Consider the following 24,120-nt stretch of genomic DNA (forward strand, 5'->3'; position numbering starts at 1 on the left):
TCTGACAAACATCCAATCGTCATGAAAAATTAAAATGGAGAGCTGCTAACACAAAATTGCTAAATTCGTTACTAGAGCAAAATATTCCTCCCACCACTGTCACTCATTACAATCCCTGAAATGGCTAGAACTCCCACAACACCTACATACAACTAGCCACAGCACACAAATTCATCTACAATTCCTCCAAATGCCCAGCCCTGGCTTCACTTCCGACTCTTTATCAACCAAACCATTCGCTAAGATCTGAAAATCAATCACTTATCCAAGTTAAGAGACCTAAACTCCCTGTAAGCTAATACTTTTTACTCTTTCACTGTAGCTAAACTCTGGAATGTCCTTCCACCTTCTCTACGGACTATAAATAATGCCCCATCATTCAAAAAAAAAAAAATCGCTCTACCAACATCTCTCCTCTCACTGGCTATGCCCTTGCACCATCCCCAATTCCTCAGTCACCTGATTACCAACCTGACTCATCTCTCAGATACCCACACTCTTCTTCACTCTCCCTATTGTGCACTCACCCTTAAATCACAGCACAGTGTGCCTCACCCTGCCTCACATGGTGTGTAAAAACTGTGTAAGTGCAGATTAATCATTATCGCCTGATCTACTGAATACCTGCCAAGCACCAGAGTCTTCCACAAACCGCTGCTATACATTGCCTATATTACTGTGTCACTTGACTCCTATATTATTCTACTGTATATTTTAAATGCTGTCATTACTCTTGTATATTGTTAAATGCTGTTATTAACTCTCTAAATAATCTCTTAATTATGTACATTGTTTTTTTGGAGCTTTTCTCCCTGGGCCGCCACTGAAAATGGGTTCATTTCAGCCCAGTGGACTTTCCTGGTTAACAAAAGCAAACAAATAAACATAAAACTTAAAAAAGAAAATACAGAAAGAGCCCAATTACCAGACTGATCACCATAAACCAAAATTATTAGTGAATGAACTATGTCTGTGGCCATCATTTTTCTAAAATCTCTTCCCCGCAATATAGTCTCCCGATATCTCCCTAGCTACCGCTCCTTTTTAATCTCCAGTACTACTGCTCTTGATATCCCTACAAACAAGGGACCAACTTCTTTTTTAGCTTCTTTCCTTTCATAAGATCTGTGATTATTAGTACAATTTTCCTGGTATGAAAACAGAACTGAGAAAAGGGAGCCACTGAAGTTGCCTTATTGCATAAAATTCAGTTACTGGCTGGCAAGTACACTAACTAGATGCCAACAAAGAAGAAATTCCGAGGGCCTGAAAGAAATATCAGCCAGAAAGAGTGGAGAGAAAACATTGCCTGTGAAGGATTCTGAGGTTGTTCAGCAAAAAGAAGCTCAAGCTTCAGCTCTGGTACAAAAAATTGCATCCAGTAATTTACAGGAAATAATAAATCAAATGGAATCAGAGGTGATTAAAATACATGAAACACTACAGGACTACAACTCAAAAAAGCTGAAAAAAAGTTTTAACTACCTACTCAGAAGAAATTAAAAAAAAAAAACTGCAAAAAAAATCAAAGGTTGGAATGAAAAGGCAGCGTATGAAACTCTATAAGAAGAGTGGTTTCAAAGAATGGAGGAGTTAGAAGACAGCACACAGAGAAAATCAGAGTGGACTAGTACTCCATAGCTGGATTTGTTACATGAAAGGGCACAATGAACATATGCTCCAAAATCCTGGCCAAGAGAAAGCAACCAAGACCTGTGCAAATAAAGAAGCACATACCAACAGAAAGAAATGATCCTGATAAAGCTGTGGCTGAAGGGCAAAGTACTAAAAACTGGAGATAGCAGAGCATTTGTGGGAAATAATTATTCCCTGTACACCAGGCAGAAAAGAAGCAACTTTATCCCCGCAATCAGTGAATGTCGAGAGGCTGCTGTGAGATGCAAGCTGCTTTATCCACCTGTCTTCATAATATTTTTTCCTGAAGGATCAAAGACATTTTTGGATGTAAAACACATTAAAGAGGAAATAAAGTTTATCCAACAAAACGTAAGCCAGCAAACAGAAGGGTACTTTGTTTCTTATTCTTCTGACAAAGCTCATAGAAAGAGACTTTACCAGTGAAACCTTTACTAATGTTCCAAAGAAAAATGCTTGACAGACAGAAGAAAGCAAAGTTGATGAGAAGAACCAGGAGTACTTAAGACTTGAATCATGGAAGACAGAGATGAACAGGAAGACCAGCAACACAAATTAGTGAATAACTGGGAGACTGTAAAAGCATCAACCACATTTGTGAACTATGGCTTTGCAAGAAAAAAATAAGTATCTTGAGCGTGACTGGACTTGTGTTGACTTTGTTAAAAGTTGTGTGTGGGTGGACTGCAAAGCATACACTCTGCTTTACATCATTAAAGTTTAGGAGACTAAAATGGAAAAAAGTAGGTGCAAGTGAAAATGTTTGTTCTTATTAGTACTTGAATAAATCATTTCATTATATTAAGTGCATGTTACATACAGCAAAGCAGTTTTGTGTACTGTGTAGTCAAAGGTATTTCTAATGGGTCTTTTCAGTGACTGTTGTATGTGTTAAAGATAAACACATTTTTTGTAAAAAAAAAATATATATATATATGAGCTTTACTGTATAACAGAGTAGAAAAGCTTGACAAAAGCAATTTTACTGTGAACATGCTGTGATATACAGCTGCTGGGGAGGGGTGCAAAAGGGCCCTTATTTTTATAACAGTGAACATCTAGATTAATACTTGTGGCTTAAGCTATAAACAAGTGTTTCTGTGAGGAAGTAAGCTTGAAAAACAAGACAAAATGATGAAAACCATGAAAAATGCAAAAATATCCTACATCTGCAAAGACATTAGCTTGTTTTATTTTTCCCCCATTTGGACTATAAGTTGGAGACTTCCTTACCAGGTATTAATATCAGCGTACAGGCAACGAGAAAGAACAGGGGAATCTTAAGTGAAAGACATGCTCTGATAAAGTTTTTATTTGAATCTAGATCAGAAACTGTTAATAGTAATGTCTTTCTGCTTTTCCCGGTTAGGGGTCGCCACAGCGGACCGCCGGTCCGCTTACGATTGGCAGTAGATTTTTACGGTGCCGAGGTGCCAGCCCAACACTCAACCTTCAATGAAGGCACACTCATTCACACACGCACCTACCTGCACGTCTTTAAAGGTCACTCGACAGTGGGGAGGACATGCAGACTCCACACAGAAGGTGCTCCAGCCGTGAATCGAACTGGAGAACCTCTTACTGTGAGGCGACAACACTAACCACTGCACCACCGCGGCCTACAGATCAGAAACTGTTAATAAAAAGGGATAATGAGTAAGGCATTATAAAATACTGCATGACAACTATAAGAATCCATCAGAGGGTTAGAAAAGACGGTGAAAAAGCAATTTAGAAGAAAACAGGGGCGGGGACAAATATGTGGCTCCCAAGTATGCAACAAAGCCCAGAAGGATTAGGGTTTTTTCTAGGAAGTGTTTGTATACGTATTTGTATACTCCAAGCTGACTACAAAGAATTTTTCCTTAGGTAGACAGCAAATGTGGAAGGTGTGATGTTGAAAAAAGAGACAACTGGAAACATATGCTCTAGGACTAAAATGAGCTGTCAAACTTTAAAAATTCCCTACAGCCTACTCTGTCAGAAATACTGGCTGAGCAACTGGCTGTAACTAAGAAAATTATTCTTTTGAGATGGGACACAAAATCTAAATTACCTAGACAGAGTAAGCCTTATTAGGACGAATTCTGTTGGCTCCCATAAAAGCAATTATTAGAAAATAGGGTACTTTTCCGTTAATGGGGAAACGGGAAAAAGGAGAGGTTGATGTCAACTCTTTGTTGATTATTCTTTGTTAGTTTTAAGTTTGTGTGCGTAGTCACACTACAATTGATTTCCTGACATCAATACATCTGTCAAGGCACACACACCGACAATGGGGACAAATGACTTTGACAAATGGGAACCTCTGTTGAAAAGCCTTAAAGGAGTACTGCACCCACATACTCAAAAAACATGTTTAAAGCATCATGGCATGATGTTTCCTACACTTTACAGCACTCTGGGATTATTTACAGGATTTTAAATATTTTTATATGTAATTCCAGACTCTGACCACCTGGAGTCTGGCATATTGACATGGTTTGGATAAATCAGGTTGCCATTCAGTATCCCGGAAATCATTGTTTGGCTCAAAAATGTTACATCATGCAGGCCTCAGTTTGCCTAAAGTTCCTGTCATTTCATAGATGCTGCATGCGTACAAAGTACTGAGTAAACTAGAACAGTGTAAGCAACATTCCCTGCTGCTGAATGACTACTTAAAACAAAAACAGTGCAAAAGCCACAGAACACACTCAAAGTGCTGTTTACTGCTGCCTTTTTTTCTAATTTAGTTTAAAATGGCACTAATTTGTGAGACAATGAATTCCAGTCCATTTACTTCTCCCCTCCCCAATAACACTTGGCTTCCCTAGCTGTCAAAGTCCTGAGGGTAATATGACCTGGTAATTCCATTGATTGGCAGATCTCAGCAGGGTGCTTGACTCATGTAATTTAATCTTTGCTCTAGCATTTCCTTTGTTAGAGGGGACATTTTTTTCCTGCACTATAGCCATGGCCTTACTTGACTGCATTCACATCCAGTAAGTTCTTGCACCAAGGAGCTAAAGAATAAAACATTTATACTATTAACCAGTTTAGATCTTTATTAATTTAAGTGTTAAGGTATCACTTCATGCTTCCACCTTGTTAAAAATTGAGATTTACATTTGCATAGTGTGTTGGTATGCAGTGTTTGCCTTCATATGTTTTTACTCCACTGGTTGGTTTGCAAAAATGACCTTTTGCAGTGTCCCTGGATTTGTCTTTGTACATACAAACCACATTGCTATATTTTCCCCTTCTTTTTTCTTGTGTCCAGAAGTCACTTATAACAAAGTAAATTTTTTATTGATTTTTTTTTTAAATAAAGGACAGCAAGGTTAATTTACCTTGAATCAGATAATGGATGCCACTGCAAAGAATCACTGCTGAAATATTTGTGCATGGACAAAATACCTTACTAAATATATTTGCCAGCCTCCAGTTCAACTGGTGCTATGGCTTTAATATACTGGTGTGTTTACTCATGCCTTCCAAATATCTCCACCATTACATACCAGTTTTGCAGTGTAGTAACCACCCAACATGCCCATACACCTTTATCCATCAATATGCAGCTACTCCTGTTCATACGAGTATGTGAATTCCTTTTCAGACTTAAGGTGTGGAAGCTGCACTGAATAATTCTAAGTGCTTGTTCAGGTTTCACATGGTGCTTGCTTAGAGCTACTCTCATGTTAAGCCACTACGAATATGTTGCACTGCCACCTCTGATACCAGGATAATGTTTTAATCTTTCTATTCCCGCATTGCACACTAGCAGTATCTGGTGCAAATACAACAGAGAAGTATGCAAGCGATACACCACCTAAGCATCATTTGCCGAGCAGAATGTACAAGTATGCATACCAAATTTCTGTGTTTCCAAACATCGGTGTTACTACAATACTACTGAATAAAATGAACATATTGAAATGTAACATGACCTGTTACCAGATGTAATTAAGATTTTTTCCTGTATAAACAAATTTCCATAATTCTCTGGCTGTTTGGTTTGATTCACTTCACTGGCTACATGTAGAGGTTTGCTCTTTCTTAGCAAGTTGCAGTAAATATTTGTTATCCGGTTGTTTACCTGGTTAGTTTGACTGGGCACACTATGAACGTTTCCAGCGGCATCCCGGGGTAAAAGCTCAAAATGGTGCCATCTCAATGGTCTGACCTTGTACTGTAGTCCCTTAACTGCTGCCTTGCATATCTTGTATAAGGCAGATCTGAATTATCCATTGCAATGTCCAATTCAGTGTTTCATCTACAGATTGTGTGCCTACTGCCTTTGACGAATGCATTGCCTAGGTTACAGTAAAAAAATAACACTGCAATAGGGAATGGATGGCAAACCAAAGAAACTAAGACAGTCACGACTACAGCACCCAACATTAGAGTATAACTTACGATTTCCTATCTATCTACAGGTTGCGGTAGTAGAACCCACAGCCATATGCATAAAAAGAAAATATACTCACCGATGTGCTGCTACCACTGCTTTCAAGTGCTGTAGCACAATCACTGATGACCATATGCTAAACAAAACAATTACACATTGAAAACAGATTTCACATCAAGACAGTGACAAAAATAATGGCAATGCAAATACAATCAGAAGGAATTCAGAAGAAACTGCACAACCTACAAGCTCTGTAGAGAATATAGAAACATTGGATTTGTGACATTACACACACATGGTTTAAAGCCACAGAATGTACTCTGTCAGTGCAAGGCTAAATTGCCTTGCACACATGTAGACCATGAGGCACAAGAGAATGGGACACAAGGTGGAAATGTGTCTCAGTCTTGATTAGCAGCAAGTATTCTTCAATATTTTTCAAACCGGATAACACCCAGGCATTTACCCACATGCAAATAACTGGAGTGTGTCCCTTACCATATCTGAGCAAGCTACAGCTCATCATCTGTGGCACAAGAAATCACAGCTCAATATAGGAATGGATGCAGATTATCATCAGCTGTTAAAATCAAGTAAAAACACTAACACCCTATGCAAAAACTCAGAATACGTTTTGCAAGGATCTGCCAATGCACACATGATAATATGCTGATTATTAGTCAGAGAAAATCAAATGTAATGTTCTTTGGCACCCCATAATAGCTTGCTAAAACGAAAGCCAAAATGAAAACCACAGAACACCAACAACAAAATAAGTAGTACTGGGTTTGGAGGAAAATTCTGTACTAGTCTTGACAACCAAGACAAAATTAAAAAGCAGGACACAAAGCAACAGTGAGTACTGGCATCTGACGAACACCAACACTGTCACAGGAAGACAAAAGTAAAACTACAAAAAAAGCACCAGCAGTGACTTCACTTCAAACAGGCTTACAAATCCAAAGTCATTACTACTCTCACAACAAAGGCCAAATTAAAACCAGGATCCAACACTGAAATAAGCAATAATCAGATGTCAACAAATCAAAAGTCCTGCGAGGAGAAAGACAAAATTACAAGCAGGGAAAACTAACCAGTGCTGAGTTGACATCAATCGCTCATTTTGAGTGATGTCCCGTTAACGGAAAAGTACCGAAAACAGAAATCAAGGCCTAAACCAGCTGTATTTGCAGTACTAAATATTACAGGAAAGAGCTAAATGAACTGGAACAGGGATTTTTAGAAAAGGGAAGAACCAAATTACACAGAGATAAAATGGAAACAGTGGGAACACCACATGCAGAATAATGTTGAGGAGGACAAGTGAGGTTTAAGAGAAGGCAAGGAACGTTGTCGCCTCACAGTAAGACGCTGTCAGATTCGATTCTCAGCTAGAGCATCTTCTGCGTGGAGACATGCGTGAATGGGCGTACCTTCGTTGAAGGTTGCGCGTCAGAGCTGGCAACTCGGTACGTAAAAATCTACTGCCAATCATTAGCGGACCGGAGTTCCACTGTGGCGACCCCTAACCGGGAAAAGCCGAAAGACACAACATGTAATGTTGAACTGATGACTGTTGCAAAGAAAAGAAGTGACGTATAATGTATGTAAATGGAAAAATATTGTTGGTTTTCTTTTTCCTTTATACATGTTTGTCTATGTCTTTTTTAAACAAAAAACATCTTTACTAAATTATATGTATGACACAGACAATCTTACAATTATGTACATAAAAATAAACCATACAGAATCTCAGGTGCAAACATTATACATTACAAACCATGAGGCACAATTATAGCTGCAAACATTATACATCACTTATAATATACCCAGTCATTGTCAATCAACCATTACATAGCTCGTTCATCTCCTGCCTTCTTTTAAACTTTGTTCCTCCTTTGCATGTACTGATCCCACACTTCCCATTTTCTCCTATGCAATTTGCTCCTACACTTTTCTAGAGATCCCAGTTCCAGTTGTTTTATATCGGTTACTATCTTCACTACTTCTAATAAAGTTGGTTTAGAATTTAATTTCCGAACTCTAGTAATTGCTTTTTGGCAGCCATCAAAATTAGATTCAGCAAGGCCTTACTATGTCTAGGCAATTCCGATTCTGCATCATAGCTGAAAAAATAATTTCCTTAAATTACATCAACTGGCTAACCCAGCATCTCCGACAGAGAAGTCTGCAGGGATCTTTAAAAAATGCCAACTCATCACACTACCAGAAAATATATGTTTCCAGTTACCTCCTTACTCCCCATCACACCTCCAAAATTTGCTACATCAGGAAACATTTGCTGGAATATACATGAGGTATTTTTTATACCCAAAATAAACACCCCTAAGCAAAGATGCTAAATCTTCTAGACTTTGATGCACATTTGGGAGACACACATACATCCATCCCTTTGTTTCTTTGTAAACTGCTTTATCTAATCTCTTTTCCCAATCCTTTACAGTTATCATGCTATATTTTATATTATCTACTAATTATTCCTTTCTTAATGGCAACTTCTGCTCCAGATTCCACTAAAAACTGTACCAGTGCTGATCTTTCATTTAGAACCCCCCCCCCCCATTTCTTTCTCTTTACCTATACTCTGATATCAATCCTCGACAGGGAAGGCAATCTCTAACCTGCAGTCCAAATAAATTCTTGGTCTCTTCCCATTCTATTACATTTCCCTCTCTAGTTATTTGCTCCCAACACCTTGGTTCCTTTGCCAGTTTTCTCCAATAAATTCCAGCCCCCTCTTGCCTATTTGTCTACATCCCTAAATTACAGTAATCTCTATCAGCAACATTTCCTTTCTCCATTCTTGGATTCGCTTAGTTCTTAGTATACGTCCTGCTACTTTAGGAATATAATATTCTGTATGACTATTGTTATTCTCCTTAAAGGTCTGCATCCAAAATCCCAGTCTCTCCTAGTTTCTTGAGCCCCCCCCCCCCCCCCATTTCATCACCACCATCTCCTCTTTCCATTTTGAAATTATATAGTTTTCTGCTTGCACTATGTATTGGAGCCTTAATCGTGTTGCTCTGAAATACCCCTTCAAATAGGGTAATCCCAATCTTCCCTGTTCTATTAGAAGAAGCTTAACCCACTTGACTCTTGCAGTCTTCCCCTCCAAGATAAAATCCTTCAGCTCTTTATTAATTGCTATCAACAAATTCTCCTCTGGTTGACAAAAATATGACTGACCTGTGTATAAGATTAAAGGAACTAAAAACATTTTAACTGCTTGTATCTTACTACCAATATCTATGTACCAGAGCTTCCATTTTTCCAGTTTTTGTATTATCTTTTGTTTAGTATCTTCCCACAAATACCAACTGCCACAACAGACTTCTTTTTAATCCATACTCATTAAGACTTCTTTTTAATCCATACTCCTTAAGACTTCTTTTTATCATGTCCCCATAAGTATAGCTATCGCTAAAGCAATTCATATGTGGGTACATATTTTACCACTTTTTGTCTTCGTTTTACCTTCATTAATGTTGTATCCCGAAAAGATCTTAAACTGTCTCAATGTGTTCCACAGCACTGTAATGTCCCTTTCTGGTTTTGTCAGGTGTAAAATAATGTCTTCTGCAAATACAGCCAGCATTTCTTGACTACCATACCAATTATATCTCTGAATTTACAAGTCCCTTATTTTCTTTGCCAATGGTTCTAAATATAACGCAAATAAAGGGGAGAGAGGACACCCCGCCTGGTTCCTCTGCTCAAGCAAAGATTATCAGAGAGGAACCCACCCACTTTAATTTTTGCCTCCAGTCCCTCATACATCCTCCTAATCCACCTTATAATTTTATAAGGGAATGCAAATGCTTCCATTGCTCTGCTCTTAAAGTCCCAGCTACCAAATCAAAAGTTTTCTCTGCATTAAGACCCACCAACAACAGTGACATTTTCTTACATTCTTCTTCCCATTGGATTATCAGTGTTCTGTTAATGTTGTCAAATTCGGTATTGAATTGGACTTGTATGAAGCTGCGCAAGATCTTAACCCCTTTTAGAAATTACAGCTACCACTGCTTTCTTCCAGGAAGTTGGTACTTTTCCTCTTAAAATACTGTTAAACAAAACATTCCAGATCTTTATCAATTTTACCCTCATAGCTTCCAACCTTCCACAGGAATAGCATCTATTCCTTGGGACTTTCCTGTAGACTGGTTATACATAACCATTTTTATCTCATCTCTTCCTATCGCAACTGTTAGTAATTGAGCCTTCTCTACCTCTAACCTTGGCATATTTAAATTATTCCACAAACATTTCCATTTGTACCTTTTTTTGATTTCCATACTTCTCTGCTTTATACAGACTTTTATAGAATTTCCAAACTATTTCTAATATTTCCACAGGATCCTCTATTATCTTCCTTCCATTAGCCTGGTGACAGCCGTTTCTACTTTCTGTTGTCTGAGTTGTTGTACTAAAAGATTTTGCACTCTAGAGTTATAAAAAATAGTTGCTCAACGGCAATCTTTCTAAACTCGTGCATATGTTAATCCCTCATTTTCTGTTCTGCAGTTGCCAGTTTTCTTTTTCTGTGAGATTTCTCCTATTTTGCAATACTTTATGTCAGTCCCTCTAAGTAATCGTTACTGCTTAACCTGTCTCCCCTTTCTTTTCTCTTACTTTTAAAATCCACTTTAAATGTTATCCCATTCCCCCTTTTATTTCTCTTATTTTTAAACTCCAATTTAAATTTTATCCCATTCTCTAGCTATATTTTCAGAAAAAAAAAATCTATCTTCTCTAATAATGCCTGAATAATTTCCACTACCTGTTTCTTACATTTCTCGCTTTTCAAAAGATAGGTGGGAAAGCACCAGTGTCTTATTTTTATTTCATTATACTGTGTTTTCATTTTAGTTATTACTGGTGCATGAGCCGAATTATTTATTGGGTGTCATCTATCAAGACATTCAATTAAATGCACATCTTGCTGTGGAATGTAAATTCTGTCTAGCCTAGACCAGTTTTTTGTATCTTGGGGAATAATGTGTAAATTCAGTATGAACTCCTACTACTGAATTCACATCTTCCATGACAACTATTTTCTTTATAAAATTTCTTTAAAAATCTACCCTCCTTTGATATATTTTCCCTTCTGCCCCCCCCAAACACATTACAAATCAAATTCCAGCCCCCACCTATAAGTAATATTCCTTGCTGAAAACTGATTATTTCTCCCATTACTACAAATCTACCATTGTCTTTTTTATCCCCTTCTATTACTACTCGAGCTCCTCTTGCAATTAATACAAGTACTCCTCTCTTCCTTTGCCCCAGATAGTCTGCTGAATAACCACCCTGAAAACCTTTCATCAAATACAAATGTTTAGTTCTTTCCAAGCATGTCTCCTGTAGCACAGCTATTTACACTCTACATTTTTAATATAGTTCACTACTCTTGCTTTTTTATATCATCTGTGAGACCATTAACTTTTAAAGACATTATAGAAAGCAAAATATTCTTAAGAGATTATTCCCACCTTTTATGTACATCAGTTTTTTTGTTAACTGTCTAGCTTCAGCTTGTGTGTTACATGCATGTCCTGTTTCGCAGGTTCATATTTTATAGTTTTTTCTTACCATCTCCACTTGAGCCTATGTCACATCTTACAGAATTTTTGTTTTACTGAAAACCCACACACAATATCCCACAAAACCCATTAACTTAGCACACAAAACTATGTACATCTTCAAATATTGAAGTTTACTCTCCTAATAGGAACAAATGTTCCAAACAGGCAACCACACAGACTCGAGCTAACCCAAAAGAAAGTTCATCTATGCTAAGATACGTTACACAGTCAGTGGTTCTATTAAGTGCCATCTGGTTTTGTCTGATCATTAAAGCTCGCTCTGCTGGGAAAAAAAACTTGAATGCTTTCAGAAAACATTTCTTCAAGCAATTTCTCTTTATCAGATTGCCTGCTAGAGACACGAGAACCAGACAAAACTGTCTGCTAGAAAAAACCTTATAATGTTCAATATCCATTTTCATTTACTTGCTTGCTCATAAAATTAGTTACTAGATTAAGCTAATGGCCTTAAACTCACTAATTCTACTATCCAAGAATGAGAAAAAACACACTTTTTTGTCATGCACTTTTAACCAGATTTTTTTTACATTGCAGTGCCTACATTTTTAAAACTGAACAAACAAAGAATGAAGGGAGAAAAAAAAAAAAAAAAAAAAAAAAAAACAGGCGCACCTATTTACATAAGTAGCTCATTAAACTTAAAAATAACTGAAAAAAATACAACACTCAAAGAAAATCATGCACCATTTAAATAGTACTATTAAGCAAAAAAGTTTTTTTTTTACTTAGTTAACTTTCTCCCTCTTCTATCCATCTCCTTAGTATTTTCCAAACATTAAATTACATGAAATAGGACATATGCTTTAGAGTCCACTACAAGTTTATGAAAGTCCAAGAAAGTCCAATATTCCAAATTTTCTTGTTCATCGCTTCTCCCAACCCTGTCTCTTCTTCATTTCCAATGTACTCTCGATTCTTCTAGTCAACTCTATTGCTTTTTTCCCCACTCACTCAAGTATTTTGGGAAAGGCTTCACTGGCAGTCTCTATGTAATCTTAAGTACCAGAATATCCTTCTGTTTCACAGCTCACTTTTTGTTGGACAAACTTTTGTATTTCTTCCTTAGCATGCACTTCAAAACACAATTTCAGTCCTGCATGGAAACATATTTTGAAAACAGCCAAGCACAGCAGTTTGAATCTAATGCCTGCTTCTCAACATTCCCTGAATAATGGGATAAACTTACTCCTCTTCTGCCTATTGTACAATGAGGAGTCATTCTCCACAAACACACTGTCTCCCACTTTCAGTATTTTGTCCTGCCACAGTTTTGCCAGAATCAACTCCTTCTGCTTGTAAGGCTGCATGTTGACTGTTAAAGGCCTAGGTTGTTTTCTCAAAGCCAGGTTTGGTTCATACACACGATCTGCCCTTTCAATGAACAGTTCTTGTTGTGGAATACCAGTCCAGTTGCTTACTTGTGCTTTCACAAAATGAATACAAATGTGTTCTTTCCAGCTTCTCGGGTACAGCAGAAAATCTCAGGTTTTCCCCTATGTGTTGCTCTCTAATTCTATTTTTTTTTAATCTCTCTTCTTGTGGAATCTCATTCAGCCAGCCTTTTCTTCATTTCGATCTCTTGAGTTTTGCAGTTTTATCACCCTATCCAAATAGCTGTTTAAAGCTTCTTCCATTTTTCCAGCCCTTCATTGTTTGAGTTGATATACTCCAGCAGTGTTTCATTTATTTTAGTCAGGTAAGTGTGCAGTTGCCTTATACTTTCCGCTAGGTTACTGGAAGTCATGTCTGGAGCTTGCAGTGATTTTTGCTGAGCAGCTACAGTACATTTCCCAGTAAGTGTTTTTTGTCCTTTTGTAACCGGTTTTCCTTTAGGTCCTCTGTATTTCTTTTTTTTTTTCCCTGGCATCCAGGTAGTGCACTTTCTAGCCATTTACTGAAACTTACCCAGCAATGACTGTCTTTCTCTACTAAGTTTTCATTTTCACACTGGGAAAGCTGGAATAATATGTTACTCAATGTGCAGCCATCATGGAAGTTTCATGTCTATGTCTTAAGTCATAATTTAATAAAAAGTTTTAAAAAATATCCAAAGATGCCTACAAATAAGAGTGCTATCAATCATTATACATGACCACAACTCTTATTTCAGTCTGGTGTTTCAAAGCAATAAAGCTTCCTCTCAAAATCATAGGCAGACCCTTTCCACTACACACAATCAGACCATATACAAACGTTTAACTCTTTAAAATTTATGACTCCAATTCAAGACCTCCTATATCCATTAACAAAAATACTAAAAAACAACTATTGCCCATTAAGATGAAAGGAAGAGATTTGGCCTGGAAAGCTTGGAGGAAGGACCCAAGAAATACCCAAGGATATGACTGTTACCTGGCACTTAAAGTTACAAAAGTGGCCACCAATAGTGCTAAAGCAAATTTTATCAGGCAAAACAGGAATCTGTCAAAAAAATAAATAAAATAAAAAACAAAGAAAAAAAAGACAGTAGAGCTTTGGACAGAAATCAAGAAACTTGCAAGTCAAACATCACTACCGAAAATCATTCTACTCTCCACACCCTACTCCATATGGATTACCAAAACCTTTGCCAATGAATATAAACACCACCTAATTAACTATCAAATATATTAAGCAAAGTCCCTAACTCACCCACAAACAACCTTCTCATATGAACAATTCCACCCAAAACCTGTACCCTCTTCCCTCATATGAAGCTACATTACACTTCCGTGCCATAACGGTCAAAGAAACCAACAGCCTCCTCTTAACACTTAAGTCTGCTACTAAATGCAGCAAAATACATCCCAGCAGAAAAAAACTGCAAAGTCCTTAACTCACATCATTAACTTGTCCTTAAACATAACTGTACCTCCTCAATTCAAAACATCTCTTCCTAAACAACAAATACTAAATCAATGAGTGACTACAGACCAATATCAAATCTATACTCCATAACAAAAGTATTTGAAAAACTTACTATACAAATAGCTTTTTAAACATATTAGTACCTATGGGCTGCTCTTTGATTAGCAACATGGTTTCTGTAACTCATTCAGCACCAGACATATTCAAAGCCACAGATAGCATTTACAATATCATCATCAATAATGGGTTAATAAATGCATGTCTTTTCTTTGACATGACCAGGGCCATGGAAACAGTTAAATCATTAACTTCTATGTAACAAACTAGCTCAACTTAACTTTGGTAAAAATACGTTTGTTTAAGAACTACTTACAAAGTAGATAATTTCAAATTCTTCTCTCTTTTCATAAATGACATCATTTTATACATTACTAACAATTCAGTTAAGTATGCAAGGGATATCCTTCTTTTAGACAGTAAACAACAATGGGTAACCCAAAATTAAAACTGCAAGAAAATTTTTCTGAAATATGTACAGGGGTCGCTAATAAATTCCTTATCAACCCCAATACTACTTGTGTCATGTGGGTCTCCTCCTCTCACAAACTCCATACCCTGATCGAAGTACTGCTAAAAAAGACAATAACATTATCATTCTCAACATAAGCAAAAAAAAAAAAAAAAAAAAAAAAACAAGGTCTCACACCTGACCCATCCCTAAAGCTTTAACATGCATGCAAATTTACTCACCAGTAAAGTACCATCCCAATTAAAACTCTATTACAGAATATCCACCTTCTTTATACCCACAGTTAGGACAGCATTTGTATTCCCAACCTAGAGACTGCCAACCAATAACATGTCTCTATTTCACCTATAACACCCATAAACTCCAAACATTTGAAAACAAGATGGGCAGGTTTGCCCTCCTTTCAGAAAAACATGAATCACTGCTAACTATTACAGAAAATCAAATGGTTGCCTACTCCCAGTCATGCAAACCTCCTTCTTAGTTCACTACTTTACAAAATCTTAAAATTGGGCTACTATCCACTTTAAAAAAATCTACCTATAACAGAACAAACATTATGACATGAATGAGATCTCCCTTCAAGAAACTGAAGGGAAATCTTTCTCAGAGATGGTTCCAGGTGGCTGGTCCTATCTCCCACATCAATCCATAACCCCTTTTTTCCCCCATTTATGCACGAGTCATGGTGTCACTTCAACAGTTACAATCTAGAGCCAAGATTTACACCTCCAGGTGGCCAGCCCTGCTGCTGTAATTCTTCCACACCACAAACTCACACCTGTGGCCAATTTACAGTGTCCAATCCACCTACTACATGTGTCGTTGGAATGTGGGAGGAAACCGGAGCACCCAGAAGAAAGCCAAGTAACCAGAGAGAGAACATGCACACTCCTTACACAAGGAACCATCTCACAGACTTAAAAGAAAACATTCAATCATTCTCAGAGTTCAGAAGATATTTAAAGGAGCACATGCAAACTCCCCTCAACTAGACAGAAATTCCTAGAACTACGCTATAGAGCATGACCGATCTCTGTTAGAAAGTTACGTTCCCACACTATGGAAAGCATCACATATAATTCCCCTCCACAAAACTAACCAATTACCACACCATAGCTATTATCTCTCCACTCTCCAAAATACTACAGAGATGCATTCACTCTCAGGTCTCAGACTACCGCCTTACTAACAACCTCCTTTCCAATACTCAACATGGTTTCCGACCAAACCACAGCACCACCACTGCCTTACGCTCCTTCAGCATAAAAAACAATGTCTCTCTCTCCTCTGCTACTTTCCTAGACCTATCTAAAGCATTAGACATGGTCCCACACAAACAACTCATCTCTGTCCGTAATAACCTAACCTTCTCTCAGTCACAACTGGTTTCAGAGTTACCTGTCTGACCGCCAACAATCCGTTGTATGGCAGAATGACATATCTCCCCACCTACCTGTCTCTATAGGGGTTCCCCAAGGATCCATCCTTGGACCCCTACTCTTCTCTATTTTCACCAATAATCTAGCCTGACACACTCATACAATACGCAGATGACTCAGCCATCATCTGCTCAGTCCAGTCCCTATCCAAACTGCAAAAAGTCACAGGAAGCCTTTTCCTCTGTTGAAAATTGGTTATCCGATGCTCAATTAATAAATACTCAACCTAAACAAAACTAAACTACTTATCTTCCAACCCACCAAACATACTCAAAACAACTCTCACTTTAACATCACAACAAAAGACACCACTATACACCCAACAGAACACACCAAATTGCTAGGAGTTGAAATAGACAAACTAAAATCTGACATTCACATACCCATGACCATAAAAGTCCACAAAAAACTAGGAGCATTATACAGAAATAAGCAGTTTCTTACCAAAGCAGCAAAGATTTCAGTAGCAAATTCCCACTTTATCTCCACCCTACTTTATGCCTCTCCAATATATACCAACCTAAGGCAATGCGATCTAAATAAGCTCAAGACCCGCTACAACAAAAATCGCCAAATTTGCCACAGGGGCATCCTACCATAGTCACCACTGTCTCTCCCTTGCTGAACTGGGCTGGCTTGAACTCCCTCACCTCCTTCAATGGTATCAATTCGCACTCCCCCACAAACTAGTAAACCATCCACCAAGTGTCTCATCCCTCCAGAACCTACTCCAACCCTATCGCACCACCAGACCACTAAGATCCAGCAACAAAAATCACTTACAGGTCACTAATGCCAATAACTATGCTGGAGAAGCACTATTCTCTTGTGCCATAGCCAAATTATGGAACTCCCTCCAACCCGCAATTACCTCTGTACCTTCATGCACCCACTTCAAAATTTTACTAAAAGCGCACCTAAAAACATGCTGGCTATGCCCTTGCAACTCCCTCTCTAATATCACCCACCCCCATCCAACTACTACCTTTCTTTCCACCCCACTAACTACCTTGATTATAGCAAGCTCAGATGCTCATAAGCCTAACTACTTACTATACAGCAGGAACTTCTTATTGTAACAATTGTTAACGTCTGTTATGTACTTCACAGATGATAAAGATTCTAGTTGTCTACTGATGTATTATGTTCATCTGTTAACTATGTTTGTAATTTTTAATTGCTATGTTGATCAATTTGTTAATTACTATGCAAATCCAATGTAACTACTGTCTGTATATTTTAACTGTGGAGCTTTTCTCCCAGGGCCTCCGCTGAAAATGGACCCATGTCCAGTCGGACACTCCCTGTCAACAAATGTAAATAAATAAGAATCAAAATGCACCTGCTTTCATGACATAGGCTGATACGCCAGTGACCACTAATGTGTTAACTGACAATATTAAACTTACGTTAATCTGGAAGAAAGACAACTTCATTCTGTGCAACTTGTTGTAAATACTATTTCTCCATATACATGTACTGTAAATATTTCACAATTTGTGTAAAGTACCAGGTCTTATTTATTACTGTTTTTCATACCTATACATTTTATTAAGCTTTTTCTTTTGTAATTTATTCCTTGAACTTCAATTCCACCTGGGTTGTGACTGAAAAGGGTCAGTGGTTAATAAAATAAATACATTTTCTGTAAGGTCATGGAAAGAGTTAGAGCTCAGCTCATAAATAATGACAACAGCAATCTATATTCCCTAAATCCCAATCAAGCCAGCTTTGTCAACTTCATCTAAACTGGATGACATAGGCAATGGCCAGTCTGCCCATACTGCTTACCTACACCTGCCTAAGCTCCTTATTTATCTAAATCTTAACAATTACATAAACCAATGGAAAACCACACCACTCTTAGATAAAACTCGCACTCAATCTTCAAAAAGACTCTTCACTAGTTGTGTCCAGTAGATTTCCATGCTAGTTCCCCTCCTCTTCACCATATACTTTTCCCGGGTCCAAACTATTATCAATGTTAGAGACCCTTTGCTAACTACATTTGTTAATGACTGCAGAGCTGAAGCTATTGTAAACACCGTTATCTACATCCTACAAGATGGGCTAAGCCATTCCAATAACTACAAAAAAAGGACCTCAGAAGACCAGGAAGACTGTGACCAATTGTCAGATACCACTCCGAAATCGGAATTCAAAAATAGTGGTATATTAAAGGTCCAACAATGATAATGATGGTAACAAAGTGAATTTACCAAAAGTATCGTGTCCAAAGAAAAAAGCCAGTATTTAGAAGTCCAAAGTTGCTTTAATAATCCACAGACAATATTCAAAAACGAGCGCTTTCGCCAAAAGCTATTTTTGAATTCCGATTTCGGAGTGGTATCTGACAATTGGTCACAGTTTTCCTGGTCTTCTGAGGTCCTTTTTTTGTGGTTATTTGCTTGTGTCGCTTCCATTAACTGTTGAGCTGACCAAATTATTAAATTCAATGTGACAAAACATGGCATTGTGCTAAAAGGGAGACTAGAACAACCCTGCTGTTACCACATGACCCCCTCCCCCAAAGTAGACATTTATGTCTCAAACAGTTAGGAAATCAATCTACCTTACACTCAATTTACTATAAAAGGCATATAATCTAACGTGTTTAATAGACAGCTATAAGCTTGCGATTGCACCTTACCCTCAGTCTAAAATTGTTTTGGAATCTAACCAATTATGCAATGCAAACAATTTTGGCTGAAAAACATTGAACTGTTTTTCATTCAAATTACTCATAAGGAATCTAGTTTAAAATGTTTTAATTTTTAAAATCATTCTTTTTATACACTCAGCTTAAACTTTTATTTGTCAAGGGTTGCTCTGAATCATTGTTTTATAAACCCAAACTCCATTTTTAATTTGCAACTGGCTCTTTGCTCCTGCAGTTGTGTTTCATTCAGTAGTCTTACTTTCTTTAGTGGCACTGGGTCAATTGACTTAAAAAAAAAAATAGCTCATATATCAAAAATGCCTTCTTAGATAAGTTACCTTTGCACAAAAAGAGAAAGAAATACTGTTCAGAATTAATTCTGAGAGTTCAAAAACACTGTAGCAATTAGCCTTGCAAAGCCAGTAAACAATCTTACTATCACTGTAAAACCATACCAACAAATTCTTCTGAACAGCACTTTCACTTCAAAACATTGCATACAATGTTACTGACAAAAAACAGCCAACAACCTCTTACTATGAAAAAATTCACCTTCTATTGCCTAAAACCAAATGGTATGTACAAATGTCATCTACATAACACTTCCTCACAGGAAACATATTTTGTAATGTTTTTAACAAACTCATTGTTACTCTACACAAATGTTCTAACCCCAAAAAAATTATATAACATTTGTTAAGAAGGTAATCACACTAGACAACTGTCCCTTTCAGTGGCAAAACAGAGGCGATGTTTGCTTAAGTGACTTGCTCAAAGTCGCACAGAAGGCAAATGGGGAAAAAGCTCAGAGAAACCGTCCACATCAAATGCCACAACGACTACAATAAACCAACCTGAATCAGGCAGTCAAATGCCAAAAAAATAAATATAAATATTTTCCTATATTTCAGCATGACTCAAGGAGTAATCCCAAAACTAAAAAAAAAAACATAATGCACTTGTCTGTTATATGGATGTATAATTCAGAACAAAGTAACCTAGTTCCAAACAAAATGCTGTCATTTTAAAGTTATGCCAAGACGTGAAATAAAACCAGTATCTCTTCAACAAATCAAAACATCAACTATTAAATAATATTCTGAAATGTTCACAGCAGGAGATGGAAAAAAAAAACAATACACACTGAGAATTTAAATAATACATGTTCAGAACTTGCAAATTAAGATATGCAGTAGAGCAGTGACAGCTTCCCACAACAAAAACCTCCACAGCCAGAGTACTTATGATTTTAAGCTCCCAATCAAACTAATACAATAGTGGTATATATTCAAATTAAAACTACTAAATGAATACAGCAGACTCAATGGATTACTTAAAAGATACAACTGCAAACAAGATAACTACACATTATACCCAATACACTGTCCCATGAACAAAAGCATGGAAATCAGACATACACACAAATACTCTTAAGTTGTGATTATTCACACACAAAAACACTGGATACAGTGGACCATTGTGTGTATGTATGTATGTATATATATATATATATATATATATATATATATATATATATATATTCACAAAAAAGGAAGAACACAGGGTACCATTCTATGTATTTGCACACAAGAAAAGTACTGCACTTCAGAAAGAGCAAAAACAGCAAAATCTAAAACATCAGTCTCAACCAAACCATGCATCCAAAAAGTAATATTACATATCTATAGTTTAAATATTGAGAACAGAATTAAAAAATGATATCAAACCATCATGCACTGCAAAAATACAAAACCTTGCAACTATAAAAATCTAATCAATAGAACACTAGATGGTGTGAATGGACAGCAAATTAAAAAATGCAACCAATAAAATAATGGAGGTTTGCATAGGATTTTAGCTATAAGCATACAACCAGTAAAACAATGGAATTTGTCTTTGGAATGATTCTACTACCCAGTGTACAAAAGTTAGAATAAATGGTCAAACTGTGGTCTGTGCCAAGATTTACTCATTTCTGTTGTGAATTAAAACCACAGATGGCTACTGTAAATTCTGGCACAACCACACACTAAGCAACCATAATCATGTACTATTTTTCAAATAACTGTTTATCAACAACACCAGTATACAACATTTTATACTATGAACAATTATTACTGTTTGGTCTGAATAAATCATATCTTATAGGTTCATTGTTGAATACTAGACTAAGTGCCGTGATGAGCAATTTTAAGCCTAGCCAGTTACTCAAGGTCAGAATTAAACCCTGTACTTTGTATCTATGAGCCGAAGACCTTAACCATCATGCCAAACCCACCTCATGTATTTACTGATGGGTCTATATTAAATCAGCGAATGCTTAAAAAAGCAAATGCTGATTTATCGACCCCATGTAAGCAAAAGCTTACAATCCTGAACACTTGGAAGAGTGATTTTTTTTTCCCAGGGGAAAAAAAAAAAAACACACTGCTCCACAAAAAATAAATAAATAAAGACTTCAAAACATTACATAAAGTGGGGCTCACACACCCCCCCACTTAAATATACCAACTTCGAGATCACACTACAGTGACGAAAATGGCAAAGTAACACAGGCGGACAAGCGATTTCTTTCCCAAGGAAAGAAATCACTTATATGCCACTTCACTATTTTGTGCTTTCAAGTTCAATCAAGACGCATTTGAAGGATTGTGCCTTTGATTACATAATAGGAACCCTTATTGATGAACCCATTCCCAAACCAAAAACCACCATTATGGCTTTAACTTCTCAATTACACATTTCTTGTAGAGCCAATCTTCTAGGTTCATACCAAGTTAATCTGCAGTACAACTTTCTTTTCTGTTACTGCTAGCCAGCCCTTAAATTCCTTCTAAAGCATAAGCAAAGTCTTGTGCTAAACGTTGGACCATGTCCATTATGAGACACATGCTCACTACAGTACTAAATAAAGAAGCACTAGGAACTCCTGTGTGGAGCAACACATCCATTTACTATAAGCTTACATATTACAACAACAAGACCAGAGTTTGCACTCTTCTATACGTGCAATAACTTTACACGCAATACAAATGTCTTCTCTTATATGACCATTGCTACAACAACTTATCAATACCTGCAATTTTCTCCCCAAAAATGTCTGTATTGAATCTATAACATTTGGCATCAAACCTTGCCTACGCCCCTCTGACATGGATTTCTCCCACATTAATCCTTGCCTGTACTAGCTCTGTCTCTAGGTGGTAAACACAAACACCTTTTCTGAAGCATGTGCTTTACTGAAACGCAAGGGGATATCAACACTTCCAGTAAAACAAGACAAAAAAAAAATCATAGTAGACATTATTTCACAAACAATGCCATTCTAGTGTAAAATCTTTGTTATGTTCTTTCATACTGCAGTAAGTTGTTTTATTTCGGTTTTCTATAATATGTATTGTTTTGCATAACCTTAACGTGGTTACTTTTCTACAGTGTTTAGAATAAAAGTCTAAAAATTGTTTGCTTCAAAAAAAAAAAAAAAAAAAAAAGAAGAAGACTGCCATCAGTTAATGCTTCTTTGCAAACCACAACTACCCTGATCAGAAATGTTGTGTGTTAATGATGCCCCCTCCCCAGCCTGCATCAGCACCACAACCACCATCTTCCATACTTCACACCACACGTGTATATTTACAAACTATATGCATCTTTTTTAGCAGTTAAATGACCTTCGTAAAACAACTACATCTGGCATAGCTTCCACGTCCACATTTAATTACAGCAGCTGAGCTGTTCATTCCCACGTTCCGTTTTCCTTTTTGACCAACACCAATACTAACAATTCTATTATCTAACTACACTTTATACAATTGGTCCAGTAAAAGAGCATGATCTACAGATTAATTCACCTTTGTTCATACAGGAAAGAAAATACAACATGACAGCTTTGCAGGCAGCCACTGATAGCCTCAGATGGAAAGTCGGCGTATCCAATAGAACTATATTTTTCTTTTCCATACAGAATGCAAGACAGTATGCACGGAGTTCTTCAGAATTATTCCCCCTGTATTTTCTCCCTATTTTTACGCGCCCATATCACATACATGTTTAGACTATACCACGATCAAATAAGAACCTGCTCAGACCTTGCCACAACCTTATCAATAATGTCACAAGTTTAATCTACCTGCTAACCCCCGCCAACTCCACTCTTTTTCCCTGTGTCATTCCACGGTTCAGGCCATAAACAAGAGCTCCTATTCAGTGCTCTTCCATTTCCATCCTAACCGGTAATCAAGCCTTAATCCCCTATGTCCCCTCTTTATCCCACCTAGTCACGCAGGGTAAAAAAGTGCCAATTCGAGCGACCAACAACACTTACTTCTACTTCATCCCACACAGACCGGTCATTCAGGGAAGTCGACATCTTGCTGTCTACTTGCCTAAGAATTCTTGCCAGCACTTTCACCACGCTACGGTTCTGAGTACGGCACTAGAACAAATAAAATACTGTAACATAAAAGCATGTAATAATCTGTAAATATTTTTATTTTACACTGGCACCTGCTGACAATACAACATAGTTTACACCTGTTGCGAAACTACAAACGGTGATAAGGATACATAAACGCTTCAAAAACCAAAATCTCGCGTGCTTCAGGTCGAGTTATACTTCCGGCCTTTTTGATAAGAAGTTACTGTAGGATTGTGGCTAGATGTCAAATGGCTAGTTTCTAGAGGGGTAAAGGACCGTCTTTACAGGAATAGATTCTAGCCTCGTTGTTGTGAGCAGGCTAGATTCCTTTGGTTGAAGGGACCTGGGGCCTTTTAGCCAAGGGAATCTAGCCTATGCTATGTGAGAAGGCTAAATTCTAGTGGGGAAGAGGGCAATCTTTGCAGTAATAGAATTTAGCCGTCTCACATAATACAGACTAGATTCCCCTTGGCTGAAAGGATCTAGTTATTAATAAACATGAGGTAGTCTGATATGATACATATGATTGGCAGGGTCCTTTCAGAGCATG

General features: G+C 37.3%; 1 protein-coding gene across 1 annotated transcript in view; it reads right to left on the reverse strand.

Annotated features, from left to right (window-relative positions):
• The window catches only part of PSMC3 (proteasome 26S subunit, ATPase 3), a gene marked incomplete in the record, with an annotated part of 1,066,102 nt that extends 1,042,423 nt beyond the window's left edge, over positions 1-23,679 (reverse strand). Inside the window, 1 exon segment of the mRNA XM_044082888.1 lies at positions 23,478-23,679. Within this exon segment, the coding sequence (XP_043938823.1) occupies positions 23,478-23,522 (45 nt within the window).
• Between the last annotated feature and the right edge of the window lie 441 nt (positions 23,680-24,120).

This window comes from Protopterus annectens, chromosome 9.part0 (genome assembly GCF_019279795.1).
Source record: "Protopterus annectens isolate FY-2018-M chromosome 9.part0, PAN1.0, whole genome shotgun sequence".
Taxonomy (NCBI): Eukaryota; Metazoa; Chordata; order Ceratodontiformes; family Protopteridae; genus Protopterus; species Protopterus annectens.